This window comes from Emydura macquarii, unplaced genomic scaffold (genome assembly GCF_026122565.2).
Source record: "Emydura macquarii macquarii isolate MOO-44397 ecotype Brisbane River unplaced genomic scaffold, CSIRO-AGI_Emac_v2 contig_2246, whole genome shotgun sequence".
Taxonomy (NCBI): domain Eukaryota; kingdom Metazoa; phylum Chordata; order Testudines; family Chelidae; genus Emydura; species Emydura macquarii.
The window spans coordinates 1,955,135-1,971,886 of NW_027132383.1; the positions used below are offsets into that span (position 1 = coordinate 1,955,135).

Here is a 16,752-nt window from a genome sequence, read left to right on the forward strand (position 1 = left end):
ACGCCCCGGGGAGCACTCGGCTTTGGATCAATGGACTCCACGGTGTCCAAAGGAGGCAGTGAGCCTGGCCCTATCACTTACAGGCCAAGCCTTCTCAGCAGCTGGCACCCCCAGCGGGCGTCGTCTCCTGGTGCAGCATCTGCCCTGGAGCAAGGGCTCAGGCCATCACTGTTACAGCAGCAGGAAGGTCCCTGCTGGGGGAACTGGCACCTGGAGGCCCTGGGCGAGTGACTCGGTGGGTAATATTATTACATTTCTTCTCTAATAACCTTTCTGAAACCCATTCCGCGGGGCTGTGTTCACCCCCTTCCCATAATGGACAGATTCAAACCTCAGGCTGCTGGGGCTCACTAGGGCCAGCTCAGACATTAGATATTTATTGACTTTACAGCTGCCTCATTTTCCTGGGACCACGAGGCGGGCTGGCCCCTGCTCACAGCTGAGGGAAGGGGGGACTGGTTAACCCTGGTAAATAAATGTCTGCATTCCTCCTCCTGCTGCTCTGGCCCTGTCTGTGCTGCTCTTCTCCTGCCCTGTGCCAACAGCAGGGAGTGATGGGGATTTTCCCCTTACCCCCTGCCCCATCTCAGGGAGCAGGAACACCGGTGCTCTCCCCTCCTCCCCCCTGTCAGCTGCCTGATCTACCTGCTCGGGATGGAAAACACAACCATTAAGCGAGCTGGATTAGTCTCACCGCTACATCAGCACTGGGGGGGCGGGTCCATGCTGCTGGGGGGCACACACTTGTGGGTTAACTGGCTAAGTGCTGTAACATCCAGAGTGGCAGCGGTTACCTTCTGCCTGCTAGGTCTAGTGCTCAGGCAGCAGCACAAGGGGGGGGGGGGGGTGCCTAGGGTGCCTGCCTGGGTTTTCCCTCTTGCTGACACACCGTGCGCCCCCCCCGCCTCACCTCCTAGGTTCTGAGTGCTTCCCCCCCCTGGACTGTGGAGTACTGGGGAAGGGAGAACCACTTCCCCACAGAGCCACCCATGGCTGGCCGGGGGCCTTCACCTAGTGCCCCCGTGTCCTCAGCCAGCTGGGAGCATGCTGGGCAATCTGACCGCACCAGGGCCTAGCTGCACCTGCTCTATTTTCTGTTTTGAGTCCAAACCCCAGCACCCGCTCAGCCTGCTTCCAGAGAGCCCCCACCCACCCCGAGACGCAGCAGGCCGGGACATCACCGAAAGGGGCTTTATTAGTCCAGGTCTCCCGCTCGCAGGCCAGCAGAGGGACACGCCCTGGCACAGTCTGAGCCTGAATGAAGAAAAGCAGCACCATGCCCAGCAGCGGGGGGGTGGGGGAGAGAACTAGGGACAGTCACCACCGCCCAGCCCAGAGAAGTGCCATACAATGGGGTACCGAGTCCACCGGCAGGGGGAACAGAGCCTGGGGACCGGAGCCAGGCAGTCCTCTGGCCCCGAGCGGCTACAGACCAGTCCGGGGTGGGCGCTAGGCCCAGCCTCCTCAGGAGTGAAGGAAGCGGTTGAAGGCGTTGTAGGCCGATTCCAAATCAAACAGCATCTGCCGCACCTGGGAGTCGTCCAGCTCGTCGGAGGCAGACATCCCGCTCAGCGTCTGCAGCCTGCCGAAGAGAGTCGGGTGGGTCACAGCCACAACTGACTGCTGCCGTTGGAGCCAGCACTAGCACTGGGAGAGGAGCAGGGAATAAACAGCAGGAGGGGCCCCGAGCAAAGCCGAGAGCTGGGAGGGTTGGTGCCACAGGTCATCTTCCCCTCAGCCCCCAGCATGGGGGGCCCTGACCTCCCAGTGCAGAGGGAGCCAGGCCCTAAGGTGCTCTGCCAACGAGCCAGCCCCCAAGGCAGCTCTCATGCACCGGAGGAACACGCTTTATTGCCACGGGGTCAGGGGCCCAGCTTCCCAGCCGCACGCCTGCTGGAGCGACCCGCCCAGACGCCAGCCGAGGGCCCCACTCACCACTGGTTCACTTTCTGCCGCCCTTCGAAGTCCGGGGGCAGGTGGCTCATGCGGTTCATTGTCTCCATCAGCTCCCGCAGGTCAGGCTGGATCTGGGCGCACAAACATTGGGGGTCACCTCACGCCAGCCGCAGCCTTTCCTGCCCCAGGACTGGCTGGGAAAGCCCCGACCCCACCTCGCTCCTCTCCACTCAGCCAGGTGCTGCCCCCAGTAACTAGTCGCACCCCACCCGCAATTCGCTTAGGACAGAGGCACCGGCCCATCGCCCTGCAGGCTGGTCCCCCCCCCTCTCCTGGCCAAGGCGGCCCAGCAGTGGGAAGTCAGCTGGGGCGGAGGATCCAGGCAGAGTACACAGGGAGCCCGGCCGGCCGGTTAAAGTGAGTGTCAACATTCACGCCTGGCTGTGTCCCCCACACACTCACCTCATCCATGGCCCGGATCTCCAGCCGCAGCTTATCCATCACTGTGATGAAAAGCTGGAAGACAGAAAAGATGCCTCAGCAAAGGCCCCTTCCTACCACCCGAGGCCTGGGCAGTAGGGAAACAGCCCTGCCTGAGCCCAGCCCTCTCTTGGGGGGGAAGGCAGAAGGGCAAGTCCAGGACACTGCCCTAGGATAGCCCCTCCGGACACACAGCCCAGGCCAGCCCCAGCCGCAGAGTCCCAGAAGCACTAGACGCAGGGATTACAACGCGCCGCGGGCAGCAACGTACAGATACGATGTCAGCAATGCAGCGGTTCAGGTTGCCCTTGTCGTCCTTGATGGTGATCGGCCGATCCTCCTTGATCCTCTCCATGGCCAGCGGGCAGTCGAGCTGCAGGAGACGGGACAGTTATGGAGAGCCCGGGGACGCGCAACCCGTGAGACGTGGGTTCCACCCCGTGTGCTAGCCTGGGGCGAGGGAGGAGAGCGCCTTCCGTCCAGGCCCTGGGTGGGAAGCTGAGGGGTGTGTGAGCTCAGATGCCCCTCCTGGTAACCCAGACAAACGGGAGAGGAATTCACCATTGGAACAATGTGCCAAGGGGCATGGCAGATTCTCCAGCAGTGACACTTTTTGAATCCAGACGGGTTCTTTGTCTAAAGTTCTGCTCTAGGAATGATCCGGGGCAGTTCTCTGGCCTGGGCGATACAGGGGTCAGATGATCGCAGATGATCACCATGGTCCTTTCTGGAATTTCTTGGACTAAATGGATCGATGTGAGATTTCTCTCTCCTCCCTCTGGGGAGCAGTGCCTGACCAGCCAGCCGTGGTACATCTAGGACTGCGGCTCCATGCTTGGCAGCCATGCAGACCCTCCTGTTCTAGGGGTTTTCCTGAGATTCTCGTCTCAGTGCCCCATACGCTGCAGTGGGGGGAACGGAATGGAACTCACCCGGAACTTGCGGCAGAATTCATCGATGGAGCTGATCTCGGAGCCCTGCACTTGTTTGAAGGCAGCTTTGTACTGAACCAGGAGCCGGGAGCAGGCTGCAGTGTACCTGGGGCAGGGCGGGGCAGAGAGTACCAGATAAGAACAGCTACAATCAGCCAGGGGCTGCTGATCCAAGTGGGGACGGGGAGGGACAGAGGCTGAGGACATAAAATGAGCAAGCAGCTTCTGTAGGGGGAGATGAGTTCACTTGTAAAACAGCCCCCAGGGAAGGGGTGGGAGCCCCAAGGCCTGAGACTGGAGGCCCTCACTGGATGGAACTATGCTGCCTAGCCCCAGCAAATGGGGGGCAGGGGGACGTAACTGGGGGTTTTGATGATTTCCTGAGCACCTTCCCTCCCCAAGGGAGCGATGGGGAGCAGAAGTCACTCTGCTCGACTCTAACGCCCCTTCCCCAGACACAGCGAGGGAGACAGCTCTCGCTGAGGGACCCCATCCACCCCAGGGGAGCCAGGCTGGAAACAAAAGCAGAGCCAGGAACTCACTCATTGGGGGTGACGCAGTCCTTGATGTAAGCTTTCTCCAGAGCCTGCATCGTCTTCACCACAGCAAACAGCTCAGCCATGTTATCGTACCTGAAACCAGAGGGCAGAAACCTGTGAGAGTGGACATCCCACGGGCCCCCTCCCCTCACCCTGCCACACCCCCAGGCTCTAGCGCTGCAGGTCACGGGGACGTTTCCACCTACTCCTTTATCCTCGGAAGCAGCCCGCACTGGCCAATGGCAGAGTCAGGACAGAAGCGCTCTAGGTCTTTTCTGGTTTGGCAGGGGTAAGCCATCAGAACAGAGAGCTCCCTTCCCCACCAGCCCCAGCATCTCCACAGCCAGGACCTCACTGCAGACAGCAGCGAACTCCCTGGACATGCGGGCCCCTTCCTCGTGACCCCAGGGAAACACGTTCTGCTGGGGGTCGACTCACTTCTCTCGCTCCCGTGCATTCTTATACAGCTTCACCTCCTGCAAGGACAGACACACACAGCACGTCAGGTAACGTCACAGCCTCTGAACTGAAATCCACGCACAGGGACAGGCTGGGGGCATGGCGCTGCCAGGTACGTAACCTCCTGCGTCCGCTCCAAGGGGCAGCGAAGATGGATTCCTGGAGGAACCCATAATGGGATGGAAATACGGGGCTGTGAGTATCCTCAGATTCTGGGGTCCCTGAATGCCCCTAGGACTGAGGGGTAGGTGTCCATTTGCACAAACCCCACTTACACTGGACGGTCTGTGGTGGGTCTGTCTGATTCCTGGCCAAAGACAGAACAAGGAGGGAACACGACAGGAAATGTGCTACTTACCTCGTACAGTTCCGGCTTATTCCCCGGGGCTGAAAAAGAGGGAAACCCATCAATGGATCCGGCAGCAGGAGCCCCGAGGGCCTTCCAGCAATACTCACAATGCAATTCCTTCCTTGTCACCCTGTCTTATGAGGGCCTAGTGTGGCAGCTCCTCACCCACTCGCTGCTCTTAGCATCCAGAAACCCTAGAACCAGCTCCAGTACACTGAAGCCGTCTGAGAGCCCTTCCATCCCAACACCTCCTGCTGACCACCAAGCACTGCTCTAGGCAGGGAACCAGGTACGGCACACACGGGGAGAATCACAGAGAATCAAAGCTGGAAGAGACCTTGAGAGGTCCCCGAGTCCAGCCCCGTGCTGAGGCAGGACCAAGTAAACCGAAACCATCCCTGACAGGTTTGTCCAACCTGTTCTTCAAAGCACCACTGACGGGGATTGCACCGCCTCCCTTGGACGGCTGTCCCAGAGCTCAGCTACCCTCAGCATTAGAAACCTGCCCCTAACAGCGAACCGAAACCGCCCTGCCTGCAGATTAAACCCGTTACTTCTTGGCCTGTCCTCAGTGGACACGGAGAACAACTGCTCACCGTCCACGTCGTAAGGGCCCTGAAGGTGTTTGCGGAAAGCCAGCTCCAGGTGGAGACAGGCCCTGTGCCCCCCATGCACAGCTCTGCCGTGGCATCTCTGTCCTGACCCCCAGCCTCCCGCCACCCTGAGCCCAGGGAGCTTTAGGGTGTGGATGGGCGTCCCAGGGGGGGAGCTGGGAGACCAAACCCATTTCAGGTGTGTTCCAAACGGAAACAGGAGAAGTAGCTCCGCACAGCCAGGGGCGCTCAGCTCTTGGGGTGAGCAGCAATAACGAAGCGTTGGCAATAAACCCGTGTCCTGGCTGGACCCGGCCCGCTCTGCGCGGGGAGCCGAGGGGCAGAGACAGGCCCGGTCCTGGAGGAAGCCACCCACGGCTGGCCCGGGTCCCTGCAGGAGTGAGGGGCCGGGGCTGGCAGAGGATGCTCTGTGCGGCCATCAGTCCGGGCCGGGCCAGGCCGGGTGTCCGTGGGAGCGAGCCATGGCCGGCCGCACTCACCTCCCACCCCGGAGCCGGGGGTGGCTGCGATCCCGTGGAACATCCTCGGTCCGTCCTGCCCTGCCCCGACCCGCCGGCGGCTCTCGGGGCGGTGAGCGACGCCTCTGCAAGACGGAGAGAGGCGGCGTCAGCTGCGGCCCGGGCAGCCCCGAGCTCTGGGCCCCGAACCCCGAACCGGCCCGGCAGCGCTCCCAAGCGGGGCGGGCCCGAACCCGAGCCGGGATCCAGCGCGGCCGCCGCCCGAACCGAACCGGCCGCTCCTCCCACCACCGGGGCGGCGCAGCGCCGAGCCCAGCCAGGCCCGGCACCACGGCGAGGGGCGGCCCGGGCCCGACACACCCGGGGGGGGGGGGAGCCCTGCGCCCGGGGCCCGATCCGGGGCCCCCAGCGGCCGATGGGCGCCGGCCGGCCGGCCGCGGATGACGAGCAGCTCCGCGCCCAGTTCCTGCCCAGACAGCGGCCCAGAGCCGCGAGTCACCGACCTGACCCGGACTCACTCGCCGCGGCCGGGCTCGCTCCTGCCTTCCCGATCCTCCGCCGGTCCGGTCCGCTCCGGTCCGCTCCTCTCTCACTTCCGGCAAAATGGCGTCGGAGCCCATCGAGCGCTCGGGCCCTCCACTCGCCAGGCCTGAAGCAGCCCATCGGGCGCTCGGGGCTCGGCCCGGCTTGCCTGGCGCGGGGGGCGGGGCGGCTGAGGCGGGAAAGGCGCGCGCGAAGCCAGCCGGGCCGCGGGCAGTTGAGGGCGCGGTGCCGTTGGCGGCTGCGGCGCGGGGAGACTCGCCCCGCCCGGGGGGGGGATGGGGGAAGAAGCGTCACCTGAGGCGCCGCCTCCTCAGCCGCCCGGACCCCGGCCCTCACCCTGGGGGCCTGCCGCGCCCCCCCATTGTACCCCCCCGGCCCCTCAGCCCGGCCCAGGACCCCGCCCCCACTCCCAGCTCGTCCGTCGCTTGCAGGGTCTGAGGGGAACCGGGACCGACCGGCCGGGCCCTGCCCCCTTCGCAGCCCGGGAAACGCCTGGCGGCCGCTGACATCCAGCCCCGTGCCAGAGCCGGCCCCGGAGCGAGCAGCGCCTTGCACCAGGGGCTCGGCCCCAGGGCTCTCCGCGGGTGTGGCTGCCCCCCCCCCCCCAGGTGAGCTCGGCACCCCACTACTTCGCTGCCCTCAGCCAGGATCGCAGACATGAGGATGGCGACGTCTGCACCCCTTCAAATCCCCGAGCGCTCCCACCCTCACCCCCGCAGCCCTCTGGGGGGGCCCCGCAGGGTCACACGCCGGCAGTTCAGAGTGACACATCCGAACCCATCACCGGGCAGGCGTTCGCAGTGTCCTGAGCCTCACGTCTACCCAAAGGGAGTGGGATTTGGCAGGGCCCCGCTGCCGGGTACATCTAACCCTGTTCTGCGCGGGGGCTGCCCGGTCGGGTTATGCGCTCCCTTCTAACTCCGCTAAGATGCCGGCTCTCTGCTGGGCGGGTGTTTCACTGTCTCAAATTCATAATCTCTTAGTACATCAACTCACTAGGTCAATATGTTCCTGCCTTGATTTGTTACTCCTGAGAGCAGCTAGGATCAAATGTAAATGAAGTTGTTATCTTATGGTTTTCACATTATTTTGTCGTGGCTCAGTAATACTCTAGTGAACATAGACAAGGGGGAACCCGTCAGCATGCCGTTTTGTGTGCGATGTGCTAGCTGCAGCAGCCAATGCTGTTCCCAGGGCACTGCTAATAGAACTGGTGCAAATACACAGAGGTGTCCTTCCAGAATTGCATATTACACACGCTGGTCAAAACACCTCTGTTAACTTTAGCCCTGAAAACACAAAAATAGCTCATGACAAATTACAGAGGATAATATAATATAAGTACAGTTTGAAGGGGACCTGTACAGTCTTCGGTCAGAAGTATTGACCGGATGTCAAAAGTCAGTTACTGCAATTTTATATCTTTTCCTAGCCTCCTGTAACAAATAAAACCTGAAATTAGTGTAATATATTTGTCAAAACAATGTATTTGATTAAATCTTTGATTACATTTTTAGTGCGCAGCCACAAGCAGTGAGGAGCAACTGGCCTTTGAAGAGTTACATATCTAGCCAGCAGGTAACAACAGTCATCTGTGTTAGCATGTGGCGTCCACAGTCGACGCTCTTATCTGGCAGCTAAACTGCTGAGTCAGACTAATGAGAGGTGACATAGAATCATAGGGCTGGAAGGGACCTCGAGAGGTCATCTAGTCCAGTCGCCTGTACTCATGGCAGGAGTAAGTAATATCTAGACCATCCCTGACAGGTGTTTGTCTAACCTGCTCTTAAAAATCTCCAGTGATGGAGATTCCACAATCTCATTAGGCAATTTATTCCAGTCATTAACCACTCTGACAGTTAGGAAGCTTTTCCTAATGTCCAACCTAAACCTCCCTTGTTGCTGTTTAAGCCCATTGCTTCTTGTCCTGTCCTCAGAGGTTAAGAAGAAGAATTTTTCTCCCTCCTCCTTGTAACAACCTTTTATGTACTTGAAAACTGTTATCCTGTCCCCCCTCAGTCTTCTCTTCTCCAGGCTAAACAAACCCAGTTCTTTAATCTTGCCTCATAGGTCATGTTTTCTAGACCTTTAATCATTTTTGTTCCTCTTCTCTGGACTTTCTCCAATTTGTCCACACCTTTCCTGAAATGTGGTGCCCAGAACTGGATACAATACTCCAGTTGAGGCCTAATCAGCGCGGAGTACGGCGGAAGAATTACTACTCGTGTCTTACTTACAACACTCCTGTTAATACATCCTAGAATCACGTTCGCTTTTTTTGCAACAGCATTACACTGTTGACTCATATTTAGGTTGTGGTCCACTATGACCCCCAGATCCCTTTCTGCAGTACTCCTTCCTAGGCAGTCATTTCCCATTTTGTACGTGTGCAACTGATTATTCCTTCCTAAGTGGAGTACTTTGCATTTGTCCTTATTGAGTTTCATCCTGTTTACCTCAGACCAATTCTCCAGTTTGTCCAGATCATTCTGAATTATAATCCTATCCTCCAAAGCACTTGCAACCCCTCCCAGCTTGTTATCGTCTGCAAATTTAATAAGTGTACTCTCATTGATCAAAATATTGAACAGAACCGGACCGAGAACTGATCCCAGTATAACCCTACTTGTTATGCCCTTCCAGCATGACTGTGAACCATTGATAACTACTCTCTGGCAACGGTTTTCCAACCAGTTTTGAACCCACCTTATAGTAGCTCCATCTAGGTTGTATTTCATGCGGGACAGTATCAAAAGCCTTACTAAAGTCAAGATATACCACATCTACCACCTCCCCCCATCCACAAGGCTTGTTACCCTGTCACAGAAAGCTATCAGGTTGGTTTGACATGATTTGTTCTTGACAAATCCATGCTGACTGTTACTTATTACCTTATCATCTTCTAGATGTTTGCAAATTGATTGCTTAATTCTTTGCTCCATTATCTTTCCGGGTACAGAAGTTAAGCTGACTGGTCTGTAATTCCCCGGGTTGTCCTTATTTCCCTTTTTGTAGATGGGCACTGTATTTGCCCTTTTCCAGTCTTCTGGAATCTCTCCTGTATTCCAAGACTTTTCAGAAATAACCACTAATGGCTCAGATATCTCCTCAGTCCGCTCTTTTAGTATTCTAGGATGCATTTCATCAGACCCTGGTGACTTGAAGACATCTAACTTGTCTAAGTAATTTTTAACTTGTTCTTTCCCCAATTTAGGTTCTGATCCTACTTCATTTTCACTGACATTCACTATGTTAGACGTCCAATTGCCACCAACCTTCTTGGTGAAAACCAAAACAAAGAAGTCATTTAGCACCCCTGCCATTTCCGCATTTTCTGTTATTGTTTTTCCCCCTCATGGAGTAATGGGCCTACCCTGTCCTTGGTCTTCCTCTTGCTTCTAATGTATTTGTAGAATGTTTTCTTGTTACTCTTTATGTCTCTAGCTAGTTTAATCTCAGTTTGTGCCTTGGCCTTTCTACTTTTTCCCTGCATACTTGTGTTATTTGTTTATATTCATCCTTTGTAATTTGACCTAGTTTCCACTTTTTGTAGAACTCTTTTTTGACTTTTAGATCACTTAAGATCATGACAGAACCCAAAAGGAAAAAGATTCGAAGGCTGTGCTCTTTTAAAGATGAATGGTTGCAACTCCCCAAATATCAGAATTGGCTCACAAAGGCAAGTGAAGACTCGGCATATTGTTCTATTTGTCATGTTCAATTCACAGTTAAGTTTGATTCTGTAAAAGCTATCAGGCATCATGCAGAAACAAAGGGTCACAAAATCAAAGTTCAAGCATAGGTGTGGTCCAGTACTATCGATAAAGTCTTCACAGAGACTGATACCTCCAAAGAGCAACATATGTGCCCAGCTGAATTGCTTTTAACATATGGAGTTAAACGCCACCACAGCTACCGTTCTCAAGATTGTGGAAATAAGCTGTATCACTCCATTTTCCCTGATTCCAAGATAGCATCCAAAATTCACTGTGGAAGAACAAAAGCAGAGGTTTGATCAATAATGTATTAGCACCCCATTCATTGAAACTGGCTGTGCAAGACATTGGATCAACACCTTTCTCAATAGCAACAGATGCTTCTAATAAAGGAAACACAAAATTATTCCCAGTTGTTGTCCGCTATTTTAATAAAGAGAAGGGAAGCTGCACGTCTATTATAGACTTTTTGAGGATGCAGACAAAACATCAGAGGCAATTGCAAACAACTTAAGAAGTTGTCTTCAAAATGCTGGTCTGATACGTAATAAAATTGTGGCATATGGAGCAGACAATGCATCTGTCAATTGTGGAGAAAACAAGTCGGTTTTCATGCACCTAAAACAAATGTTGGATTTACCAAACCTTGTGCCAGGGCTTTGCAGCACTCACGTAATACACAATACAGCGAAACATGTCTTAAAAATGCCCTCTTACGATGTAGAGTACTTGGTCATCAAGGTTTTCGGTGAATTCTCGTCCACTGCAAAGAATCTCAGTGAACTTAGAGAGTTCTTTGACTTCATGGAGACAGAGTATTCAGAAATCTTACACCATGTACCTACACATTTTCTAACCCTTTTCCTGCTGTAGATATGTTACTGAAGAATTGGGCTGCATTCAAATCTTTCTTTGTGAGAAAAGGAAAGGAAAATGTGAGCTGCGCAATATGGGCCTTTCTTTCTCAGCAAGAGGACGCAGTGTCCGACAGTGAAACTATTACACTTCCTGAGCTGTACATCTACTTTGTGCAGAACATGATGAGCCAATTTAACAACACCATAAAGGTTCTTGAAAGTGATCACATTCAGGTAATGGAATTGTATGCTACATTCAACAAGCTGAGACGAGAGATTCAGAATTGACAAGAGAAAGGCTTCTGTGGATACAAGTGACACAGTTCTTGAAGAAACTACCACCTAACGAGCAGAATAAATGTGCTGGAGATGCCCGATGGGCTCACATGCGTGTGCTACAGTACCTGGAAGAGTGGTTTGATTTCAGCGAAAACTCTTTCTATAATTTGTGTGCGCCACTCAGTCTGGACCGACTTCTTGAGCTAGATAAATTGTGTGCTTTGATTACAAACTTGGACATTGAAGTGGACGGAGATGAACTATTTACAGAAATGTGTTTATTGAATGATGTGCTCCCGATCCTAAAGAGTTCAACAAATGATGCTGAATTGGTACTGTGTCAGCAGCAATAAGAGCGCCACAGTCGACTCAGTGTCTCTGAGATATGGGTAGAATTCTTTAAGTGCTGCGAGGCAGTGAAATTACTTAGAATTGTGCAGCATGTGCTTGCCATACCGCCCAGCAATGCATTTCTGGAACGCATTTTCAGTGTTGTGAAGATCTTGTGCACTGATTAAAGGAATCGGCTTCAAGTGGACTAGGTGAAAGCTGAGCTATTTGTGCACTTCAGCTATAAAATGATGTGCTGAGTTTGCTGGATTTTTGAAGACAGAAGCAGCTAAGGAGCTTGTGGCGCCAGCAAGAAAAGATCGGAAGTTTAAATCATGAGTGCCAGTGTGATTGAGGGATTCTCAACACTTCACAGCACTGGGCCCATCTTAAATACAGTTCTAGTTTTTGTGTTCATTTCCTGTTTACAATATCTGCCCTCCCAAATTTAGCACCTACCTGCCATCCAAGAGGGCTTGTATCCAGATAGTTGAGCCTCTTGTGTAATGGACATTGTTCCATACGTCTTTGAAACAACAGCAGATTGTGGTGTCACGTTGGTCTTTTTTGTTGTTGATTAAAGTCACAATGTGATGCATAACTCTGCATGAAGACATTAGTTTTGAAAGAATTGAATGATAAAACATAATTTCCTTGGGTAATGATGTTGCTCCGCTGTAGCATCTGAGTCTTTGTGAATAATAATGAGCTTATCTTCACAAACCTCCTGTGAAATAAGGAAGTATTATTGATTTCCACTTTACAGATGAGGAACTGAGGCACAAACCAATAATGTTATTTGATCTTAATCACACACAAATTCTGTGGCAGAGTTGTGAACTGAGCCAGGAGATCCTTAGTTCCAGTCCAATGCTCTGACCACAGGAGCATCCATGTTCCTGTGAGGTGATGCTGACGGCACTAGCACCGAACAGCTGTTGTAGCTCCACAATTAAAGAAACTTCATAACCTATATACATCTGTTAACGGGCAGTTTCACTTTAATTAGCATTGCGTTCTGTATTTTTACCTTTTGTGAGCAAAGACCTCTTACGATTTCTTTTGCCTACTAATACATGGTTGCTTTGAAGAATTGATCATCATCATTCTGGCTGTACACTGCAGTATCACACTGCAGAAATTACCAGTGTTTGATAACACTGCTTGGGTTACTTTCTTACGAAGATTGTAAGAAATGAGAATTTTAGTTTTACTGCACACTTTGCACATTAAGCTCTGCTTTAATTGGGTTGTTTTCAGTTTGAGACTCCATATGGTTTTAAGTATGCGGTGTCACTTGATGTTTTTGTTACTTGACTGGAGATGGAGTGGACAATTTAGCAAGGTAGGGCTTTGGGGATTTTACATTTTCTTTATAGGAAAGAAGTTAAAGCTAATTTGTTTAATAGTTTCATTTTAGAGTAGAGATTTAAAATAAGGTTCAGGTATAAAGGAATGCCAATATTAAGAGTGTACTCTGCTTTTTTTGCCTCTCTCTATCAGACAAGGTCAGCTCCCAGACTACTGCACTGGGCAGCACAGAATGGGGAGGAGGTGAGCAGCCCTCAGTGCTGACAGAACAAGTTCAGGACTAGTTAGAAAAGCTGGACATGCACAATGCCATGGGGCCAGAGGCAATGCATCCGGGGTGCTGAGGGAGTTGGCTGATGTGATTGCAGAGCCATTGGCCCTTATTTTTGAAAACTTGTGGTGATCAGGGGAGATCCTGGATGATTGGAAAAAGTCAAATATAGTGCCCATCTTTAAAAAAATGGGAGGAGGAGGATTTGGAGAACTACAGATCTGTCAGTCTTATCTCAGGCCCTGGAAATATCATGGAGCAGGTCCTCAAGGAATCCATTTTGAAGCACTTGGAGGAGAGGAAGATGATCAGGAACAGTAAGCATGGATTCACCAAGGACCAGTAATGGCTGACCAACCTAACTGCCTTCTATGATATGACTGGCTCTGTGGATGTGGAGAAAGCGGTGTACGTGATATACCTTGTTTTTAGCAAAGCTTTTGATACTGTCTCCCACAGTATACTTGCCAGCAAGTTGAAGTATGGGTTGGATGAATGGACTATAAAGTGGAAAGAGAGCTGGCTAGATCATCGGGCTCAACGGATAGTGATCAACAGCTCGATGTCTAGTTGGCAGCCGGTAACAAGCGGAGTGGCCCAGGGGTCGGTGTTGTTGTTGGACTGTTGTTGGGGTGTTGTTGTTCAACACCTTCATTAATGATCTGGAGGATGGGGTGGATTGCACCTGCAGCAAGTTTGCAGATAACACTAAGCTAGGGGGAGTGGTCGATACACTGGAGAGGGCAGGGATAGGTACAGAGTGACCTAGACAAACTGGAGGATTGGGCCAAAAGAAATCTGATGAGGTTCAACAAGGACGAGTGCAGGGTCCTGCACTCAGGACAGAAGAATTCCATGCACAGCTACAGACTGGGGACTAGGAATGTAAAAGCCTAAACATTTAAACGGTAATCAGCTGTTTAAACATTTTAATGGGATGATATAGCTGAGGTTGGGATGATATAGCTGAGGTTAGTCCTGCTTTGAGCAGGGGGTTGGACTAGATACCTCCTGAGGTCCCTTCCAACTCTAATATTCTATGATTCTATGATTACCATTTTAACTTGGGGGGGGGGAGTAGTAGCTGGGCTCGGCTCCCCACAAACGAGCAGCTAGACAGCTCTTGCTGGCAGGGAAGTGCAGAGACCGGGGGGGAGGGAGGGGTGGGTAGGCGGGGTGGAGCTGCAGCTGGTCTCAGCTCAGCTCCCCATGTGAGAGCTGCCCAGCTACGGCTCTGCACACGTGGTCAGTGAGCCACAGCTAGGCAGCTCTGGCTTGGCAGTGAGGAGTCGAGCTCAACATGGCTTCCTCCCCCCCACATTTAACCATTTAAATATTCTGTTCTTAGGACATTTAAACGGATTCTTTATTAAACTAATTTTTACATCCCTACTGGGGACTGACAGGCTAGGCAGCAGTTCTGCAGAAAAGGACCTGGGGGTTACAGTGGACAAGAAGCTGGAGATGAGTCAGCAGTGTGCCCTGGTTGTCAAGAAGGCTAACGGCAAATTGGGCTGCATTAGTAGGAGCATTGCCAGCAGATCAAGGGAAGTGATTATTCCCCTCTATTCGGCACTGGTGAGGCCACATTTGGAGTATTGTGTCCAGTTTTGTTCCCTACAGGAAGGATGTAGACAAATTGCAGAGAGTCCAGCTCAGGGCAACACAAATGATTAGGGGGCTGGAGCACAAGACTTATGAGGAGAGGCTGAGAGAACTAGGCTTGTTTAGTCTGCAGAAGAGAAGAATGAGGGGGATTTGATAGCAGCCTTCAACTACCTGAAAGGGGGTTCCAGGGAGGATGGGGCTAGGCTGTTCTCAGTGGTGGCAGATGACCAAACAAGGAGCAACGGTCTCAAGTTGCAGTGGGGGAGGTCTAGGTTGGATATTAGGAAAACTTTAGGAGGGTGGTGAAGCACTGGAATGGGTTACGTAGGAAGGTGGTGGAATCTCCATCCTTCGAGGTTTTTAAGGCCCGGCTTGACAAAGCCCCGGCTGGGATGACTTCCTGGTGATTGCCAAGACCCCCTCCAGCAATACTCTCTTGACCACGGTGCCCTCCCAAACCACAGCACCTTGTGCCGCTGACCACGTCACTCACCCTTAAGGCTGACCCTGCCAGGGAAATGGCACCGTGGGTGAACTTGTATTTTGGCACCCTAGCCACCACTGCCTCTCCTGATCCCCCACTGATCCCCCTAGGCTCCCGCTACCTCCTCTAGACCCTCACCCATCACCCCTGGGCCCTGCTCCTTCACCCCCTCCCCATTGTCCCAACGCCCTGTGTCCCTTCTATGCCCTCCAGGCAGGCTAGTCCAGACATGGACCTGAGCCGGTAACTGCCGCTGCCGGCTAAGGGACGGACTCAGCAGGCTTCCCCGTGCCCCATTTGGCACTGGGCTGCCAGCCCGGTCTTGCTTCTCTGCTCTGGGTGCCAGCTAGTGGGGCTCAGCGGGAGCACTAGCTGCTGGTGTCCTTTAGCTGTGCTCAGCCCAACTCCTGCCCTGGCAGAAATCTGGGGGGCATGTGACTCTGTGTGCCCTGCACTCCCTCACGTCACCTATGGCGGGAAGGGATCTTGAGAGGCCACTGACTCCACCCCCCCCATGCCGAGGCAGGCCCAGGTAAACCTAGACCATCCGTGAGAGGTGTTTGTCCAGCCCTCCAATGATAGGATTCCGTAGTCTCCATTGCAAGCCTATTGCAGAGCTTAACTACCCTTAGCATTAGAAAGCTTTTCCTACTATCTGACCTCAATCTCCCTTGCTGCAGATTCAGCCCGTTACGTCTTGTCTTCCCTTAAGAACATAAGAACAGCCAGAGTGGGTCAGACCAATGGTCCATCTAGCCCAGTGTCCTGTCTTCTGACAGAGGCTCATGCCAGGTGTTTCAGAGGGCATGAACAGAACAGGTGATCATCAAGTGATCCAGCCCGTCGCTCATTCCCAGTGGTACGTTGTACTTGTTTTATTGAGTTTCATCTTGCTGAGTTCAGACCAATTCTCTGATTTGTGAAGGTCGTTTTGAATTCTAGCCCTCCTCTCCAAAGTGCTTGCCTTGCTCAGCGTAGCGTCATCCGTAAATGTTACAAGCGCACTCTCCACTCCCTTATCCAGGTTGTTCATGAAAACACTGACCAGGACCGGACTTAGGACTTGAGCCCCGGGGGCTACGCCCTCCCAGTGTGGCAGAGAACCATTTATGACACGGCTTTGAGTACGGCCTTTTAACCAGTTCTGCACCCACCTTCTAGGTATTTTATCTAAGCCACAGTGCCCTTCTTTCTCTGTGAGAATGTCATGGGCGACTGTCTCAAAAGCCTCACTCAGATCAAGCCCTAGCACGTCGACAGTTCCCCCCTCCACGAGGCCAGGGACCCTGTCAAAGGAGGAAATGTGAGTGGTTTGTCATGATTTGCTCTTGACAAATCCACGTTGGTTTTTCCTTATCGCCCTGTGCCCCCTAGGTGCTTACACATGGTTGGGGTGGGGCTCCCCACCACACCGTGAAGTTAGCCCCCCACCTCAGGTCCCTCCAAGGCACATTCCCGACCCCTCATCCAGCTGCACTGAGAGGGGAGCAGTGCTGCAGCTGGGAGGCACGTGGCCCTTTCTGCAGGGCCTGGCTCTCCGGTTCAGACGGGTGGGGCTGTGGCTTCTGCACCTGACTAGCCAGTGGCTGAGCCCACGTGGGCCACAGTCTCTCAGGCCTGTACTCT

General features: G+C 53.2%; 1 protein-coding gene across 4 annotated transcripts; it reads right to left on the reverse strand.

Annotated features, from left to right (window-relative positions):
• Nucleotides 1–1,177: 1,177 nt before the first annotated feature.
• On the reverse strand, nucleotides 1,178–6,413 carry VPS28 (VPS28 subunit of ESCRT-I). 4 transcript variants are annotated; one of them, XM_067560177.1, is made up of 10 exons: nucleotides 6,246–6,386; nucleotides 5,749–5,852; nucleotides 4,665–4,693; nucleotides 4,286–4,323; nucleotides 3,851–3,940; nucleotides 3,309–3,414; nucleotides 2,648–2,749; nucleotides 2,359–2,412; nucleotides 1,936–2,027; nucleotides 1,178–1,582 (listed from the first exon to the last, which is right to left on the reverse strand). In XM_067560177.1, the coding sequence occupies exons 2-10, from the start codon at nucleotides 5,789–5,791 to the stop codon at nucleotides 1,465–1,467; spliced, it is 672 nt and encodes a 223-aa protein (XP_067416278.1). In that variant the 5' UTR covers nucleotides 5,792–5,852; nucleotides 6,246–6,386; the 3' UTR covers nucleotides 1,178–1,464. The 4 variants fall into 4 exon arrangements, with proteins under 4 accessions (XP_067416278.1, XP_067416277.1, XP_067416276.1 ...); XM_067560176.1 differs by having other exon boundaries at nucleotides 6,231–6,364; XM_067560175.1 differs by lacking the exon at nucleotides 4,286–4,323 and having other exon boundaries at nucleotides 6,246–6,413.
• Between the last annotated feature and the right edge of the window lie 10,339 nt (nucleotides 6,414–16,752).